Raw genomic sequence first — 20,000 nt, 5'->3', positions numbered from 1 at the left:
CTGACATGTACAATACAATTTAATAAAAACGTGACCACCTGTGAATGTCCCTTCCTCATCCCTGTACCACCTCGTGAAAATAATTTTTCTATAACTCTGTTTGAATTGTCTTATATTTGGACATTGCTCATAAGCACGACCTTCAGACTGTATAACTCTACCGTGTGTGTCCCCCCCCCCCCCCCCCCCCCCGCAGCTCCTGTGTGGCCGGGGCGTGGCGCTGCGAGGGCCTGGCCTGCCCCCCTCCCTCGCCCTCCTGCGCCCAGTCAGAGTTCCGCTGTGCCGCCGGCCGCTGCGTGCCCGCCCAGTGGGTGTGCGACAACGAGGACGACTGCGGAGACGGCTCGGACGAGATCTGTCCGTCCACCTGCTCCCCCGGCCAGTTCCGCTGTGCGGACAGACCCAGGTGAGGTCACGGCAGAGATCATCCCACCCAATGAAAACTTACATTTTTTTTTTAATTTATTTAAATTAGGGATGCTCGATATTGGCTTTTTTACCGATACCGATATACCGATATTGTCCAACTCTTAATTTCCGATACCGATATCAACCGATACCGATATATGCAGGGTTCCCCCCCCAAAAAAATGGAATAATTTCAGGTAATTAACATTACATATCTCTTGTCGTGTAATTAACACAACATTATGCATACTTTTGACAATAAATAAAATCTGAATTTGTTCTTACTTGCTTGCCTGGGTAAATAAAGGTTATAGAAATGTAATTTTTTTTTTATTTTTTTTTTTTTGATAACCGATACCGATATTTTCCGATATCACATTTTAATGCCGATATCGGCCGATAATATCGGACATCCCTTATTTAAATTGTTTTATTTTATCTCGGGAGTCAATTGTACACCGGCTTCCCACCTGTGATCACTGCCAATTGTGTTCGTAGGGACGACTGACCAAGCTGAAGGTTTGCTGGGAATTTATTTAACCCCCGGTCTCTGCATTCTTTCCCTCCATTTTAATAGTTTTCTCTTCCTGGAAAAAGTATCTAATTTGTGAGTTGCATAAAAAAAAAAAAAAGGCCAATACAATTTGATTTTGAACCCAGCCCCTCCCCCACCTTTATACAAATAATAAATGCACAGGTGCTTTAGGATGTCAATCGAATTGACCCCCAAAATCCTGATGTATCTACTACATCACTACTACTACTACTACTACTACTACTACTACTACTACTACTACTACTACTACTACTACTACTACTACTACTACTACTACTACTACTACTACTACTACTACTACTACTACTACTACATCACTACTACTACTACTACTATTCATCGAATCTCAGAAGCTTGAAATGCCCTAAATATCATTTCCATGGATCTCTCAGTTTCACTGTATTTATTATCTTAGTTCTACAGCTTTGTTTCTTTTAGATTCTGAAAGAAAACAAGGAAACATTTCTGAACATTTGAGGTCACTGAATTCCATTTCTTAATAAAAATGTTACCCCCCCCCCACAACCCTTCAGCGGACCGTGTCTCGACCAGGCCCAGCTCTGCGACGGACACCCAGACTGCACCGACCAATCGGACGAGGAGTTTTGTGGGCCCGTCACCCCAGCGCCCTTGTGCCCCCGCGGAGAGTTCCAGTGTGCCAACGGGAAGTGTCTCAGTGCCAACCGCGTGTGCGACGGCCGGCTGGACTGTGGCTTTGCTGATGGGTCTGACGAGCAAGGTGTGTGTGTGTGTGTGTGCGTGTGTGTGTGTGTGCCTGTGTGTGTGTGTGCCTGTGCGTGTGTGTGCGTGTGCGTGTGCGTGTGTGTGTATGTGTGTGTGTGTGTGTGTGTGTGTGTGTGTGTGTGTGTGTGTGATCTGATGTTTTAAAGGAACACGCCGACATTTTGGGAAATTAGCGTACCGTCTTCTCCAGAGAGAGACAAGAAGATAGATACCAGTTTCCTCTCTGTGCGTTCAGTAGAAAGATATCTGGCTGCACGTTAGCCTAGCTTAGCACAATGAATGGAAGCGGACAGTGCCGGTTAGCCTTCGGGGGGGAGAGGTGTTAGTTGGACAATGCCTATAGGCTAACCGGCACTGTCCGCTTCCATTCGTTGTGCTAAGCTAGGCTAACGTGCAGCAGCCAGATAGCTTTCAGACTGTGGTGTGTGATGAAGACTCTGGTGTTTCAGACTGTAGTGTGTGATGAAGACTCTGGTGTTTCAGACTGTGGTGTGTGATGAAGACTCTGGTGTTTCAGACTGTGGTGTGTGATGAAGACTCTGGTGTTTCAGACTGTGGTGTGTGATGAAGACTCTGGTGTTTCAGACTGTAGTGTGTGATGAAGACTCTGGTGTTTCAGACTGTGGTGTGTGATGAAGACTCTGGTGTTTCAGACTGTGGTGTGTGATGAAGACTCTGGTGTTTCAGACTGTGGTGTGTGATGAAGACTCTGGTGTTTCAGACTGTAGTGTGTGATGAAGACTCTGGTGTTTCAGACTGTAGTGTGGTGTGTGATGAAGACTCTGGTGTTTCAGACTGTGGTGTGTGATGAAGACTCTGGTGTTTCAGACTGTGGTGTGTGATGAAGACTCTGGTGTTTCAGACTGTGGTGTGTGATGAAGACTCTGGTGTTTCAGACTGTGGTGTGTGATGAAGACTCTGGTGTTTCAGACTGTGGTGTGTGATGAAGACTCTGGTGTTTCAGACTGTAGTGTGTGATGAAGACTCTGGTGTTTCAGACTGTGGTGTGTGATGAAGACTCTGGTGTTTCAGACTGTGGTGTGTGATGAAGACTCTGGTGTTTCAGACTGTAGTGTGGTGTGTGATGAAGACTCTGGTGTTTCAGACTGTGGTGTGTGATGAAGACTGTGGTGTTTCAGACTGTGGTGTGTGATGAAGACTCTGGTGTTTCAGACTGTAGTGTCAGTGTGTGATGAAGACTCTGGTGTTTCAGACTGTAGTGTGTGATGAAGACTCTGGTGTTTCAGACTGTAGTGTGTGATGAAGGCTCTGGTGTTTCAGACTGTAGTGTGTGATGAAGACTCTGGTGTTTCAGACTGTAGTGTGTGATGAAGACTCTGGTGTTTCAGACTGTAGTGTGTGATGAAGACTCTGGTGTTTCAGACTGTAGTGTGTGATGAAGACTCTGGTGTTTCAGACTGTAGTGTGTGATGAAGACTCTGGTGTTTCAGACTGTAGTGTGTGATGAAGACTCTGGTGTTTCAGACTGTGGCGTGGTGTGTGATGAAGACTCTGGTGTTTCAGACTGTAGTGTGTGATGAAGACTGTGGTGTTTCAGACTGTGGTGTGTGATGAAGACTCTGGTGTTTCAGACTGTGGTGTGTGATGAAGACTCTGGTGTTTCAGACTGTGGCGTGTGATGAAGACTCTGGTGTTTCAGACTGTAGTGTGTGATGAAGACTCTGGTGTTTCAGACTGTAGTGTGTGATGAAGGCTCTGGTGTTTCAGACTGTAGTGTGTGATGAAGACTCTGGTGTTTCAGACTGTAGTGTGTGATGAAGACTCTGGTGTTTCAGACTGTAGTGTGTGATGAAGACTCTGGTGTTTCAGACTGTGGTGTGTGATGAAGACTCTGGTGTTTCAGACTGTAGTGTGTGATGAAGACTCTGGTGTTTCAGACTGTGGTGTGTGATGAAGACTCTGGTGTTTCAGACTGTGGTGTGTGATGAAGACTCTGGTGTTTCAGACTGTGGTGTGTGATGAAGACTCTGGTGTTTCAGACTGTAGTGTGTGATGAAGACTCTGGTGTTTCAGACTGTAGTGTGTGATGAAGACTCTGGTGTTTCAGACTGTAGTGTGTGATGAAGACTCTGGTGTTTCAGACTGTAGTGTGTGATGAAGACTCTGGTGTTTCAGACTGTAGTGTGTGATGAAGACTCTGGTGTTTCAGACTGTGGCGTGGTGTGTGATGAAGACTCTGGTGTTTCAGACTGTAGTGTGTGATGAAGACTGTGGTGTTTCAGACTGTAGTGTGTGATGAAGACTCTGGTGTTTCAGACTGTAGTGTGTGATGAAGACTCTGGTGTTTCAGACTGTAGTGTGTGATGAAGACTCTGGTGTTTCAGACTGTGGCGTGGTGTGTGATGAAGACTCTGGTGTTTCAGACTGTGGTGTGTGATGAAGACTCTGGTGTTTCAGACTGTAGTGTGTGATGAAGACTCTGGTGTTTCAGACTGTAGTGTGTGATGAAGACTCTGGTGTTTCAGACTGTGGCGTGGTGTGTGATGAAGGTGACTTCCTGTGCGCGGGCGGCCGCTGCATCCTCTACCTCCACCGCTGCGACGGACACGACGACTGCGGCGACCTGAGCGACGAGAGGGGCTGTGTGTGTTCCCCGGGAGAGTTCCAGTGCCCCGGGGGCCGGTGTGTGCCCGCAGACCGGGTGTGCGACGGACGCAGAGACTGCTCCTCGGGGACGGACGAAGCCGTTTGCCCGAATAGAGGTACGGGCAAAAGATACAGAGTTTGTTGAGTTTTCTTGGAGATGTTGTAGAACCATAATAACTCTTGACGTTTTTCTTTAATGTTTTGGACAACCCATGTATTTAAGCCAATCCAAATCTCTTGTAAATGTGATATATCACAACCTCTACTGTCTTTAACTATGAATGAACACAACACTAAGTTATTATCTTTAGATAATAAAGTACTCAACCTCTACTGTCTTTAACTATGAATGAACACAACACTCTAACTTACCATCTTTAGATAATAAAGTACTCAACCTCTACTGTCTTTAACTATGAGTGAACACAACACTCTAACTTACCATCTTTAGATAATAAAGTACTCAACCTCTACTGTCTTTAACTATGAATGAACACAACACTCTACTGTAACTTACCATCCTTAGATAATAAAGTACTCAATCTCTACTGTATTTACTATGAATGAACACAACACTAAGTTATTATCTTTATATAATAAAGTACTCAATCTCTACTGTCTTTAACTATGTGTGTGTGTGTGTGTGTGTGTGTGCATGCGCGTGTGTGTGTGTGTGCATGCGCGTGTGTGTGCGTGCGTGTGCGTGTGTGTATTGCGTGTGTGTGTGTGTGTGCGTGCGTGTGCGTGTGTGTATTGCGTGTGTGTGTGTGTGTGTGTGTGCGTGCGTGTGTGTGTGTGCGTGCGTGTGTGTGTGTGCGTGCGTGTGTGTGCGTGCGTGTGCGTGTGTGTATTGCGTGTGTGTGTGTGTGTGTGTGTGCGTGCGTGTGCGTGTGTGTATTGCGTGTGTGTGTGTGTGTGTGTGTGTGCGTGCGTGTGTGTGTGTGCGTGCGTGTGTGTGTGTGCGTGCGTGTGTGTGTGTGCGTGCGTGTGTGTGTGTGTGTGCATGCGCGTGTGTGTGCGTGCGTGTGCGTGTGTGTATTGCGTGTGTGTGTGTGTGTGTGTGTGCGTGCGTGTGCGTGTGTGTATTGCGTGTGTGTGTGTGTGTGCGTGCGTGTGTGTGTGTGCGTGCGTGTGTGTGTGTGCGTGCGTGTGTGTGTGTGCGTGCGTGTGTGTGTGTGTGTGCGTGCGTGCATGCGTGTGTGTGTGTGCGTGCGTGTGTGTGTGTGCATGCGCGTGCGTGTGTGTGTGTGTGTGTGTGTGTGTGCGTGCGTGTGTGACCTCACAGTGACCTGTGCCCCTGGCCAGTTTGCCTGTAGCGATGGTACGTGTGTGTCCGGGGTAAAGCTCTGTGACGGAGCGGCAGACTGTTTGGGCGGAGAGGACGAGAACGGCACCAACTGCCACAATGTTACCACGACAACATCGCCCGCTGCAACCCCCACCCCGACGGTGCCCACTTCAGGTAACGGCCATGGCGCTGTGGAGAATGTCGAGAGGTCTGCGCCATTGAACCCTGTCCACGATTAGGACGGAGAGGGACGAGGGTTTTCTTTGAGTCCTATTAAGCGTCTTTGAAAACCCTACTCGGAGCTCATTCTAGTGATAATACTATTCTGTCCATTGAACTATTGTTACGTTTGACGGCCCTCATGGCATTTTAAGTACGGAGGGTTTCAAGTAGGAAACAATAGAGGTTCACTTCTTTAGCCCCATTCATTCCCAGTCAATCTTACAACAACCACTGGTTTATTATTTCCCAGCTCACTCTCTCTCTCCTTCCCAGTCTGCACGTTCTACACTGTTAAAACATAGATGTGTCGAAATAATATAACGAATCCCAAGCTACTCCATTATGTGTTGGAAAATAGCACAAGTAGTTTAGCTCGTATGAATTCAGGTGCAATTTTTAAGACATTGGACAGTACTCCGAGCAATTCTGTTCAAATGTTTATTATTTCACGACTTCATCTAGATCTAGTGTACTGCTATGATACTGCTGCTACTGCTACTACTACTACTACTACTACTACTACTACTACTACTACTACTACTACTACTACTACTACTACTACTACTACTACTACTACTACTACTAGCCTACTACTAATACTATTATTCCCACAACTACTACTACTTTGAGTACTACTACTACTACTACTAAAAGTACTACTACTAGGCCTATTTGGAATGCTACTACTACTGCAACTACTACTACTACTACTACTACTACTACTTCAAATGCTACTACTACTACTACTACTACTACTACTACTACTACTACTACTACTACTACTACTACTACTACTACTACTACTACTACTTCAAATGCTACTACTACTACTACTACTACTACTACTACTACTACTACTACTACTACTACTACTACTACTACTACTACTCAATCATATGCCCCCCCCCCCCTCTCTCCTCTAGCCTGTAGGTCCTATGAGTTTGGCTGTGCCAGCGGTGGGCAGTGTGTGCCCCAGGCGTGGCGTTGTGACGGAGAGACGGACTGTATGGACGGCAGTGACGAGCAGCAGTGTCCCCGGGTCCCCTGTGGCCCCGGACAGGTGTCCTGTCTCAGTGGGGACCAGTGCGTGGACCACCATCAGCTGTGCGACGGGACGCCCCACTGCAGGGACGCCTCCGACGAGAGCGTGGACAACTGCGGTCAGTTGCTTTATTTATTATTATTCTTATTTTTTTTTTATTAACCTTTATTTACCCAGGGTAGGTTCGCTGAGCACGGATGCTATTTTTCAGGAACGCCCTGCTTCACATTCACACAGTTCCATTCACACCTGGGAGCCGCCCAGTACAACCACAGTCTGACACCTGGGAGCCGCCCAGTACAACTACAGTCTGACACTGTTGGCCACTGAGCAACTCCACTGGAGCAGTTGGGGGTTTAGTGCCTTGCTCAAGGGGTACTTCAGCAGTTGGTGTTAAGGGTATGGGAGAGAGTTATTCATTCACTTCCCCAGCCCAGATTTTTCCTGCCGGTCCGGGGGATCGAACCGGTCACAAACCCGCTTCTCTAACCTTTAGACCACCGCTGCCCCACAATAATTTAGGGATTATCTTACCTGGATATAAGAACATGAGGTGCTATGTTTTTATTTTACAGACAGATTGAGATACATTATGATAATACATGAGCACAGTGGACCATACTGTAGTACAAATACATTGTGTCAGGTAAATTCTGTTCCATTTAGCCATTCCTTTGTTTTTATCTTGACTTTGTCTTACATTGTCGTTCTTTGGTGCTTAGGTAGTTTAAAGTTTAAACCATCTCAAACCCCGCCCTCTTCATCCTCCAATTGTTTCCTCAGAAAGGAAACAACAGTTGTGATTGGAGGATGAAGAAAGGAGGTCAATTAGTGGACATGTTCACCCTCACAGGTGGCAGCTACAAATAAACACAAATGTTTACTATTAACAACTATTTTGTATCTCCATCAGGATCCACTATAATCCCACCCTGTCCAGGCAGTTTCCCGTGTGACAACCGCACCTGCGTCAACATGTCCAGGGTGTGTGATGGAGTTTCAGACTGTCCCAGAGGAGAGGACGAGCTGGTGTGTGGTGAGTACAATCTGGAGGGAGGAAGGATGGAGGGAGGAAGGATGGAAGGAAGGGAGTAGGAAAGGACGAAAGCAAGTGTGAGAGGGAGGAAATAATGAATGCCACATAGGAGAGAAGGTGGAGGAGCTGGTGTGAGGGATAGACCTTGGAAGGAGGAAGGAAAGAAAGAAAGAGAAGGAAGGAAAGAAAGAAAGAAAGAAAGAAAGAAAGAAAGAAAGAAAGAAAGAAAGAAAGAAAGAAAGAAAGAAAGAAAGAAAGAAAGAAAGAAAGAAAGAAAGAAAGAGAAAGAAAGAAAGAAACAAAGGAAAGAAGGAAGGGGTGAGAGGGATGGAAGAATGGAGGGATGGAAGAATGAAGGAGGACTAGAATAAAGACCGGAACGGGTCAGTCAGTGTCTTCATAAAACTTCCTGGGAGACAAAGGAGACGTAGAAGTAATGTTGTCTACCAGCTGGACGTTCCGTGACTCATCATTGTCATATCATTGCAGAAGGAAGGGAGAGAGGGAAGGTAAGAAGGAAACGAGGAAGCATAGAGGAGATACTAATAATGTTCTACCTTGTGCCAAAGATTCTAGTGCATCAAGCCATCATTTTAACAGTAATTTGGTGGTGTTTATGAAATAGGTCGGACTCGTTTGTACGTTTGATCGCTGATCCTGTACTGTTCCCCCGCCAGATAAAACGGTCTCGCCGATGCCCCCCGGCAACAAGAACACCACGGTCACCTGTCCTGAGTTCACCTGCTTGGATGGATCCTGTGTCAACTTCAAAGCGGTAGGTTGCTTTTTGAACAGTGGCGGCTCTAGAGATTATCTTCTTGACGTTGCTATGCCTGGGGACACTCGATAATCTAGCAAGTGTGCTCCAGGATTCATAGGAATGTACAAGGCAAGACATATTCTGCTTTGGCTATGATGGTGACGATCGAAAGGCGTCAAATTCAACTTTCCAACAATGTATTGAAGGATCGGGAGAAACGCAGCCTGGAGCCGACAGACTAGAGCAAAGTGCTGCGACGTGCGCAAATGTTAAACCTCGAGATTTTGACAGCTAGGGGCACGAAGGCCCAATGCCTAGGGCTAACCGGCACTGTCCGCTTCCAGTAATTTTTTTTTTGATCCACTTTTTCTCCCATTTTCTATATTTTTCTCCCATCCCAATTTCGTATCATCCAATTCAACCCTCCCCTGTCACGGACACTGTTTCTTGCCTTCCACAAGCCGGCTGCAATGTGGACTAAGTCATACATAGCACAAGTCCCCTCCGGTACTTGAGGTAACAGCAGTCGCATCTTTTCACCTGCGCAGCTCGATCTCTCAGTGGCGAGGAGTAACGCGTGGGAGGCTCACGCTGCCCCCGACACTTCCTGATTCTACTGCGCAGGCGCACCAACCGACCTGTAGGAGTCGCTGTCCACAACGCCCGATCCCCACCCATCAGTTTCCCACCCCCTAATACTGCCAATTGTATTAGTATGGACGGCCAGCTAAACTGATAGCAATGTGGAGCGCTGGGCTCGAACTGACGAGCCCAGCGTCTCCAGCATTTCGTGGCGAGTGCCTTGCCCACTACGCCACGTAGCCGCCTGTCCGCTTCCATTCATGTGGGCCGTAGGCGGGGCAATTATTTTCGGGGCACAGCGGCCAGAGCGAGGGGCATCGACGGCCATGTTGTGGCCGTCGTATAATTGCCACCCTGGCCATGATGGAGCTATAGATGTAGCACACTGGAGCTAGGCTAGTGGGCCGAAGGTGAAGACAACACCTCTTCTGGTAGTAACTCTGTTCTTCAGCCAATGCAGCGCAACTGACAACACTGGAACGCACAGGCGCTGAGGTTCAATACTGGGTTGAGATTTACACTGAGAGGAAGCAATGGAACAGATGAACAACACCTGACAGTAGCCATATGGGGGGGAATCCCCTACCTATGTGCTAAGAATGGGTGATGCACGTTAGCCTAGCTTAGCACAATGAATGGAAGCGGACAGTGCCGGTTAGCCTTCGGGAGAGGTGTTAATTGGACAATGCCTAGGCTAACCGGCACTATCCGCTTCCATTCATTGTGCTAAGCTAGGCTAACGTGCAGCCAGATAGCTTTCTACTGAACGGAGAGGAAACTGGAGAGGAAACTGGTATCTATCTTCTTGTTGTCACTCTCTGGAGAAGACGGTAAGCTAATTTCCCAAAATGTTGGTGTGCTCCTTTAAATAGGGATGGAGGAGAATCATCGAAACGTGTTATTCCATCAGACCATGTCTAAAATTTGTTAGATGGAAAATGTGTTTCCTCGGCTGGGTTCGCACATGGGTTACAGTATACATGCATTAGATATGTGTCTCACGGTACAACTAGATCACTAATAGCTCCTCCATGGTCTCTCTCTATTAATTAATGTTCCCACTTGGAAGTGGCGGATAGGGGTAGGGCATGATAAGCTTAGGCTTCTTCCCACTCCTTTTCGAACAGTGATATGTATATCTTTCGTTGTTTGTCTTTTTTTATTCTTTGTTTTTTAAATCATGTTCAAAATAAAGATTCATTCAATTCAATTCAATTCAATTCAATTCAATTCAATTAATTCAATTCAATTCAATGAAATCCCCATCTCTCACTTTATTGAAATTCTTTTATTGGGAAAACCACTTGAGATACAGTATCTCGTTTTCGAGAGGGTCCCACATTTTGTGCATTGTAACACATGACACACAACAACAACAACAACAACAACAACAACAACTTTCTCCATCTCTATCTCTTCTCTCTCTAGGTGTGTAACGGCGTGGCAGACTGTCCGGACTACCGGCTAGCGCCACTAGGGGGCGCCACCGACGAGGAGGGCTGCAGGAGCTGGGGCCCGTGGGGCCCCTGGAGCGCGTGCAGTGTGTCCTGTGGGACGGGCTCCACCAGCAGAGGCAGAACGTGCCCCGCGGGGGACCTGCTTCACTCCTGCCGGGGCCAAGAGGTCCAGAGACAGCAGTGTTTCAACATCACCTGCCCTGGTGAGGGAGAGACGAGAGGCAGAGACTGATGTTGAAAGATCCTTTTTCATGTCATGGGAGCAGATAGTTGGCGCTGTGCTGCTGACATAGTGCATCACATACAATAGAGAATGGAGATAAAATAGACAGGTGTTTCACCTTCTTCATTCATAGCAATGCATTGACACTGATGACACATTGATGTCTAATCTCTTAGTTGAGTTGATTTGAGTTGATTTTATCTCGAAACAATCGACCATATAAAAAACACAATGAAAAGGATAAAAGAAAAAAAAATCAAATGAAATCTTACATTCTTCATTAATTAAATGATAAACAAATGCTTATCTAGGAAGAAGTATCATGGTATTTTCAGTTGTTACCATGGCACCAGCCATTGTATAACTACTTTACCATGGTAAATGCCATGTATTGCCATGGTGGTACCACTATTGTACGTTAAATAACACCATGTCATTTCAAACCATGATCCATCATATTTTGGTCACGACCATGTTAATTTGACCAGGAGACAGAAGATGTCTTACTCTATGGACGGTTTCAGTGGAATTGCATTGCTAGGGAACAGCTTGGACCGCAGCTGATCTCCTCAAATGATCCATTGATATAATGTTTACGTCAAGTCAAAAGCGTCTCTATATCCTAAAGCGCAGTGTGTGAAATCTCCTGACCGCGTGCGTTGGTTCTCCTCCTCCTCCTCTCCTCCAGTGGACGGCCAGTGGCTGCCGTGGGTGAGCTGGTCCAACTGCTCGGGGGGCTGTGGAGGCGTGGAGGTGAGGCACAGGGGCTGTGTGCCCCCTCTGTACGGGGGCAGGGACTGCAGCCAGCTCCCCGGAGACTCCGGCCTGGCCATGGAGATCGGTAAGCTCTGTCTCTGACACGGGATCCACGCTTTCTAGGACGGGGGCTTTTACAGACAGGGGTGTAGTGTTTAAAAAGAGAAACCAAACGTAGGCACTGTCTACACTAGTACACTCTATGGGCCGAGTTAGACAGCAGGTGTTTCTTCCACATTTCCACATGTAATAATAATAATCATAATAATTAATTACATTTATATAGCGCTTTTCTAGACACTCAAAGCGCTCCCCACAATGTAGGGTGGAAATTGTCTCCTTCACCACCACTGGTAGCACCCAACCTTGGGCTATGCAGGCTCAATGGCTGCCATACACACTGGCACCGGGCACACATCACACTACACACAATGGCTGAACGGCTCAGGAGACAGGGATTGATATCAGCCAATTAAGGGGAAGGGATGATTAGGTGTATGGTGTAGCAGTACCCTTTCACACCACAGAGCCCAAACAGACTTATTCAATATAACATCTAACATGTTGTCCTCATGATGACCCCAATTTGAGGTTTATTGTTACACGTATTTAGTGTATCTAGCTTACATGTTAAACTGATGAAGACGAGTCATAGTGTTTGTCCTTCGTCGGGGGTGGGTCGGCTTTTTACTCTTTTGCAGTCTTATTGTGTTTCTATTTGTTAGCCTGGATGGGGAGAAATATTACATTGTGTCATTGTGTGGTTAAAGCAGATGATGAGTGATGACACAATGAACGCAAAAAGGCAGATTTCCATTTTCCTCCATAAAAGACCTGCATGCTAGTAGTAGTAGGTACATATTCCCGCCACTGCCCTCGATCAAGGTACTGGTATTAGAACAGGAGTTGGTCTCCAGACACCGGACTGTGGCTGCTTACCGCTCCTAAACATTAGCATGTGTTAACCCTTTCACTATCACACGACATAAGGTTAACCTTTCCACTACCACACTACAGAAGGTTAACCTTTCACTACCACACTACACAAGGTTAACCTTTTACTACCACACTACAGAAGGTTAACCTTTCACTACCACACTAAACAGACTGTTAACCGTCTGTAGTGTGGCAGTGAAAGGGTTAACCTTCTGTAGTGTGGTAGTGAAAGGGTTGACCCTTTGTCGTGTGGCAGTGAAAGGGTTAACCTTATGTATTGTCGCAGTGAAAGGGTTAACCATCTGTAGTGTGGTATTGAAAGGGTTAACCTTCTGTAGTGTGGTTGTGAAAGGGATAACCCTTTGTCGCGTGGCAGTGAAAGGGTTAACATTCCGTATTGTCACAGTGAAAGGGTTAACCATTTGGTGGTGAAAGGGTTAGATGCAGATATACAGAAAGATGTATTTGGTAATAAATTCTCATTTGTAATTCTCCATTTCCACTCACTATCCTTCCTCATCTTACCCCCCCCCCCCTCCCCCAGGGCCGTGTCCCCAGGACGGGTGTGACAACAACACCAGTTGTCCCGGTGGGCTGGTGAGACACACCTGTGCCCCTTGCCTAGTGTCCTGCGCCCACATCAGCAGTGGGAGAACCTGCGACCCCGACGCCTCCTGCTTCTCAGGTCAGCTGGGACCCGGAACGCTCACTGGATGTTTAGATATAGATATACTATCTGTTGGGTCTGGCTGACCGGCCTCAATGGTCAATGGCCTCACTTTGGTCAATTCAAACTGATGTATAAGGAAATGATGTTCACGAGGTACAGGGATGAAGAAGGGACTTGATATGTTTTACATATATAGTTTTTTTAATAAAAATTTTGCATATATATATATATATATATTTTTTTTTGAATGTTTTAAATTAGTACACTCATTTGAGTAGTGGAAAAGGGGTAGGATTAAATAAGTGTATACTTCTTCCTACTCCTTTTCGAACATGTAAATTGAGTTCTGTTTTGCTTTTGTTTAGTTATTGTTTTGTTTGAGTTATGTTTTGATTTTGTTTAGTTATTTATTTTGTTTGTATTCATTACATGTTCGAAATAAAGATTAAAAAAATAAAAATAATAATAATAATAGTTATGGTTGTTTTGACTCAACCATTAATTAATACAGCGGTTCTCAAACTACGGGTCGCAACCCAAAGTGGGGTGGTGGGTAGGTGACAGTGGGGTCGCGCATTGGCAAGTAAAGAAAAAAAAGAAAAATCTATATAAAAAATGTATTCTATAATTTCTTTATGTTCTGGCAACATATTTTGGCTAAATATGCCTCGTTTTATAAATGTGTATCGATGATAACATAGTGCTGTAATAAAATTTTCTAATAAATATGCATGATCAAGTTCAACAACGTGTGCTTTTATTTTGATATTCCTTAATTCCACGTTGAAATTACGCGACACATTAAGTATGGGGTCCCCAAAAAGAAATCCTAAATAAAATGGGGTCGTGGTATAAAAAAAGTTTGAGAACCCCTGCATTATTAATACATGCTCTTTCCACAAAACTGCTCTTCGTTAATTAAAGGAAAACTCCTATATGAATTGAAAATGGGGGACCCTGATGTAAACAAGACAAACGTCTTTCTCAGGTCTGCATCCTTAACAATTGTATGTATTGAGCCGTACTGTATTGTACCCATTCTGCAATCTGTTAAATAAAGTTTTCATTCATTCATTCATTCATTCATTCCAACATTTTGGGAAATTAGCTTATTTGCCATCTACCCTGGAGTTAGACAAGAAGATACATACCTTTTTTCTTCTCTGTGCGTGCAGTAGGAGGAGGAAGACGCACACCGTTAGCCTAGCTTAGCGTCAGTCACTGGAAGTAGGTTCCTCCATTAGCCTAGTTCCAAACGTCTTCCTACTCCTACTGCATGCACGGAGAAGAAAAAGGTATGCATCTTCTTGTCTAACTCCAGGGTAGATGGCAAATAAGCTAATTTCCCAAAATGTTGGAGTTTTCCTTTAAGAGTCCACACGGTTCTTAATCCAAACAATCACATCTTCCTGACACGACCCTTCACTATCCTCTGGGTGTCCAGGGTGCTGGTGTCCCGAGGGGCAGGTGATGAGCCAGGCCCAGCGGTGTGTGGTGCCGGAGCAGTGTGCCTGCGAGGTGGCGGGTGTGCGCTACTGGCCGGGCCAGCAGGTGAAGGTGAACTGTGAGGTCTGTGTGTGTGAGAGCGGCCGGCCTCAACGCTGCCAGCCCAACCCAGAGTGCTCAGGTCAGTCAAACACACAGCACACACAAACACACACAAACACACACACAACACACACAAACACACAGCACACACAAACACAGGACTTGACACAGATGTAATATACTTCATCATATACCAGCAACACATGCTGCATCAAGTGGAGCCAGTAGCACATTATATCATGACTATATCATGTTCATATGGAGCTAGGATTCAGTTCATCATGACTTGACTATATCAGATTCATATGGAGCTAGGATTCATTTCATAATCTATTTGAAAATAACCACGTGTGAGGAAGGTTGTACATAAGTGCTTTGAGTTGTCGGAGAAGACTAGAAGAAAACGCTAAATGCAGTCTATTACCATGCTCACCATGCTTGAATTAAGACGTTGGTGTGTTTATTTGTATTGCAGTGCACTGTGGCTGGTCCTCCTGGTCCGAGTGGGGGGAGTGCTTGGGCCCCTGTGGCGTCCAGAGTGTCCAGTGGTCGTTCCGGAGCCCAAACAACCCCATCAAACACGGGGACGGGACCACCTGCCGGGGGATCTACCGGAAGGCCCGCCGGTAAGTAGCCTCGCTGTGGGTCAGTCTGGTAAAGAGTCGTCCAAACTCAAACTAGCAACTACACCAGATATAGACCCGTACTACAGTACAACACACAACACATGGTCTGATATGTCTGCCCTTTCACTGCGACAACACACAGAAGGTTAACCCTTTCACTGCGACAACACACAGAAGGTTAACCCTTTCACTGCCACACAACAGCAGGTTAACCCTTTCACTGCCACACTACAGAAGGTTAACCCTTTACTATCACACTACCGACGGTAGTGTGGCAGTGTGGCAGTGAAATGGTTAATAGCATCAGTCTCCTCGTCAAAAGTAGTTTTTTTAAAGTTTGAATCCAAGGTTAGAATCAAATGGGTGTGTGTCTGCCGTGTGTATGTGTGTGTGTGTGTGTGTCTGTGTCTGTGTGTGTGTTCGTCTCTGTGTGTCTGTCTCTGTGTGTGTGTGTGTCTGCCGTGTGTATGTGTGTGTGTGTGTGTCTGTGTCTGTGTGTGTGTTCGTCTCTGTGTGTCTGTCTCTGTGTGTGTGTGTGTCTGCCGTGTGTATGTGTGTGTGTGTGTGTGTCTGTGTCTGTGTGTGTGTTCGTCTCTGTGTGTCTGTCTCTGTGTGTGTGTGTGTCTGCCGTGTGCATGTGTGTGTGTGTGTGTGTGTGTGTGTGTGTGTGTGTGTGTGTGTGTGTGTGTGTGTGTGTGTGTGTCTGTCCCTGTGTGTGTGTGTCTGTCCCTGTGTGTGTGTGTGTGTCTCTGTATCCACTATAACATGATATACTGTGTGCCTCCAGCTGCCAGACGGCGCCCTGTGAACAGTGTGAGCACCAGGCTCGGTCTCATGCAGTAGGAGACCGGTGGAAGACGGGACACTGCCAGCTGTGTTACTGTCTGCCCAACCTCACTGTGCAGTGCGCCCCCTACTGTCCATACGCTGTCACTGGATGCCCACAGGTCAGTGTTGTGTGCCTAGTATGTACTATATTATGTATATTATAGATTTCTATATGTATGATGTCTTTAGCCCCCTTGGCATATTACACTCTGTCTGTGCTGGGGATCGAACCAGCGGTACTTTGACGACTAGCCAGTGTCTGTGCGCGTGTATGTGAGTCTACATGTATGTGTGTGTCTTTTCAGTCATGTGTGTGTGCTCTTTTGGACATTACATGTGTGTGTGTGTGAGAGAGGTACTCTGCATGGGTCCTTTTTCACAATTCACTGATTCCATGGACACAGAATAGCTAGTAGCCTGTGTGTCTCATGCCTGACACATCCTTTGTGTTCCTGCAGGGACAGAGTCTGGTGCCTGGGGAGGGAGACAGGTGTTGCTACTGTGAAGGTAAAGTACACAGAGGTTTTATTCCCATGGCTCTACTAGACTCAGTGATTGCTTGGCTGAAGTCACCTGTTATATTGTGATGCGTGCCATTAGCTCGGTCACATGGTCGTCCTGCTGGATGTCAATGACGTCTGCTGCTCGCCCGCTGTCCCACACCTGGGGCGCAGTTCTGCGAATGAGCTGTCGGGGGTCGACGCCGTTGTCTTTCCACTTCCAGCAAGACGGCTGTATGACCGAGCTGAACTTTGGGAAATACTTATAAAAGCAACTTGCAAAAGATATGCACACTGCAAAAAAGAGCCATATGGATAGTACATCATGGTAGATATTTAGATCACACAAATAGTCTGTTTGTAAAGAGTCAAACATTAAAATTCATGGACTTAATCAAATTCAAATCTGCACAAATAATTTTTCGGGCAATAAAAAACAAATTACCAAGCAACATTAAAAAAAAATATTCATGGCTAGAGAGAGTGTTCATAATTTTAGAGGGACATTAGCTTTAAAACAACCTATTGTACGTACAACTCTTAAAAGTATGTGCGTTGCAGTTTGATTGATTGATTGAAAACTTTATTACCAGATTGCAGAATGGGTACAGTACAGTACAGCTCAATACATACCGGTACAATTGTTAAGGGGATGCAGACCAGAGAAAGACTTTCGTCTTGTTTACATCAGGGACATCAGGTATCACTCTGGTATGGTCTGGATGTGAGTATAAAATTAAGCAATAATATCAACCAATTTAAAGGAAACAAGCACTCATGGACATGGAGGAGCTTGAGCAGTAATGTGACTGCATAATATATATTATTTCTAATTTGGATTTGTACAGTATATATAAAAAACTGTACTTTTATTAAATTTTTCATAATTTTATTTGTATTATAATGTAAAATATTGTAAGGAAGGGGCAGGGCTTGATACATATATTTTTACTACCCCATGTTCCTTCTCGAACACTTATTGAACTGTATGGAAATAGTCTTTGACTATTTACCTTTTAAAATAATTTTTTTTGACTTGTTTTATGTTTCTATGTTCGAGACAAATAAAAAATCAAATCAAATCAAATCAAATGTTGTGGTGGGCTGTCACAGTAAGTATGTATGGGAAACACTGTCCTCTCTCTTGTCTCTTGTAGGTGGCAATAACACAGTTACCATGACAACAATGAGCCCCGTCACTGTGTCCTCCAAGCCAGCAGAGGTCACCGTGCCGACCTACCCACTTCCACCTGGAGGTCAGTCTCTCAGTTCTCCAGCTACCCTGCCATCTCCTCTCCTCTCCTCTCCTCTCCTCTCCTCTCCTCTCCTCTCCTCTCCTCTCCTCTCCTCTCCTCTCCTCTCCTCTCCTCTCCTCTCCTCTCCTCTCCTCTCCTCTCCTCTCCAGCTACCCTGCCATCTCCTCTCCTCTCCTCTCCTCTCCTCTCCTCTCCTCTCCTCTCCTCTCCTCTCCCCTCCCCTCCCCTCCCCTCCCCTCCTTTCCTCTCCTCTCCTCTCCTCTCTTCTCCTCTCCTCTCCTCTCCTCTCCTCTCCTCTCCTCTCCTCTCCTCTCCTCTCCTCTCCCCTCTCCTCTCCCCTCTCCTCACCTCTCCTCTCCTCTCCTCTCCCCTCTCCTCTCCTCACCTCTCCTCTCCTCTCCTCTCCTCTCCTCTCCTCTCCTCTCCTCTCCTCTCCTCTCTCCTCTCCTCTCCTCTCCTCTCCTCTCCTCTCTTCTCCTCTCCTCTCCTCTCCTCCTCTCCTCCTCTCCTCTCCTCTCCTCTTATCATCCTCTCCCTCTCCTCTCCTGTCCTCTTCTATCCTCTCATCATCACATCATGTCACATTATCTCTCCTCTCATCTCATCATGTTATCTCTCATGTCTCTGTCAGCAGATGAGTGCTGGTCTCCCCTGGGGGTCCAGTCTCTCCCGGTCTCCAGCTTCAGTGCCTCGTCCCACCAGCCGGCCCACCCCCCCGGCGCTGCCCGGCTCTACGGCTTCGACCCCCACAGGGACCTCCAGGTACTGATCTGACATTAGACCAGATTCCAGGTACTGATCTGACATTAGACACGATTCCAGGTACTGATTTGACATTAGACCAGATATCAGGCACTGATTTGAGATTAGACAATATATCAGGCACTGATTTGACATTAGACAATATATCAGGCACTGATTTGACATTAGACAATATTACAGGTACTGATTTGACATTAGACAAGATATCAGGCACTGATTTGACATTAGACAATATTCCAGGTACTGATTTGACATTAGACCAGACACCAGGCACTGATTTGACATTAGACCAGATACCAGGCACTGATTTGACATTAGACCAGATACCAGGTACTGATTTGAGATTAGACAAGATTCCCAGGTACTGATTTGACATTAGACAATATTCCAGGTACTGATTTGACATTAGACAAGATTCCAGGTGCTGATTTGACATTAGACCAGATACCAGGTACTGATTTGACATTAGACCAGATACCAGGTACTGATTTGACATTAGACCAGATACCAGGTACTGATTTGACATTAGACCAGATACCAGGTACTGATTTGACATTAGACCAGATACCAGTGAGCCTAATGGGCTCGACAGCAGGGTAGGAGATGAACGACAAAGCGAAACATCTCTCCACCAGTGTGCCAGAAACGTTGCAGCTCCATGTTGAAATGTTCTCTACCCTGCAGACAGAGTGGCATCGTGGGCATAAACCTGCACCAGTGCAAACCTCCAGGAGTTCCACAAGAACTCACAGACGTTTGATTGACGTCCTTGTTTAATTGAAAACGAACGGTTCAGTAATGCTATGGTACAGTTGTGATGTCATCTACTCTCGGTGGAGCTGATAGGCTATAGCATCACGATGCTTGGCCCTCTGTTGGAACATAGTGACCACAACTGTACATTTTAATAGCTTTTGTTGAATAAAAAGGTGTTTGACGACGAGTGTGTGGTTTAGGGCTGAGTCCGGATCCTGAGGACTATAAAGACCTGCTCCAGAGGAACCCAGAGGGACACGGTGGCTCCACGGAGAGCCCCTACATACAGATAGACCTCCTGAAGCCCTACAACATCACAGGTACAGATACATCCAAGCCCAAGTTGTGATCACCTTGACGTCAAAATCAGAGGTTTACATCTGTCCGTCCGTCTGTCTGTCCGTCTGTTCTGTCTGTCTGTCTGTCTGTCTGTCTGT

At 46.1% G+C, this 20,000-nt stretch overlaps 1 protein-coding gene across 1 annotated transcript in view; it reads left to right on the top strand.

Annotated features, from left to right (window-relative positions):
* sspo (SCO-spondin) overlaps positions 1–20,000 on the top strand; it is a gene marked incomplete at both ends in the record, with an annotated part of 51,285 nt that overhangs the window by 11,483 nt on the left and 19,802 nt on the right. The window contains 18 exon segments of the mRNA XM_084325535.1: positions 197–406; positions 1,498–1,703; positions 4,195–4,431; positions 5,601–5,777; positions 6,749–6,985; positions 7,781–7,903; positions 8,581–8,678; positions 10,674–10,905; positions 11,614–11,766; positions 13,162–13,302; positions 14,732–14,914; positions 15,311–15,461; positions 16,249–16,408; positions 16,748–16,796; positions 17,947–18,045; positions 18,680–18,807; position 19,764; positions 19,767–19,883. Coding sequence (XP_084181661.1) covers positions 197–406; positions 1,498–1,703; positions 4,195–4,431; positions 5,601–5,777; positions 6,749–6,985; positions 7,781–7,903; positions 8,581–8,678; positions 10,674–10,905; positions 11,614–11,766; positions 13,162–13,302; positions 14,732–14,914; positions 15,311–15,461; positions 16,249–16,408; positions 16,748–16,796; positions 17,947–18,045; positions 18,680–18,807; position 19,764; positions 19,767–19,883 — 2,702 coding nt within the window.

The sequence above is a fragment of the Notolepis coatsorum genome, assembly GCF_963971535.1.
Source record: "Notolepis coatsorum genome assembly, chromosome: 12".
Taxonomy (NCBI): domain Eukaryota; kingdom Metazoa; phylum Chordata; class Actinopteri; order Aulopiformes; family Paralepididae; genus Notolepis; species Notolepis coatsorum.
The sequence above is the reverse complement of the archived record's forward strand: the minus strand, read 5'-3'. Positions and strand labels throughout refer to the sequence as shown.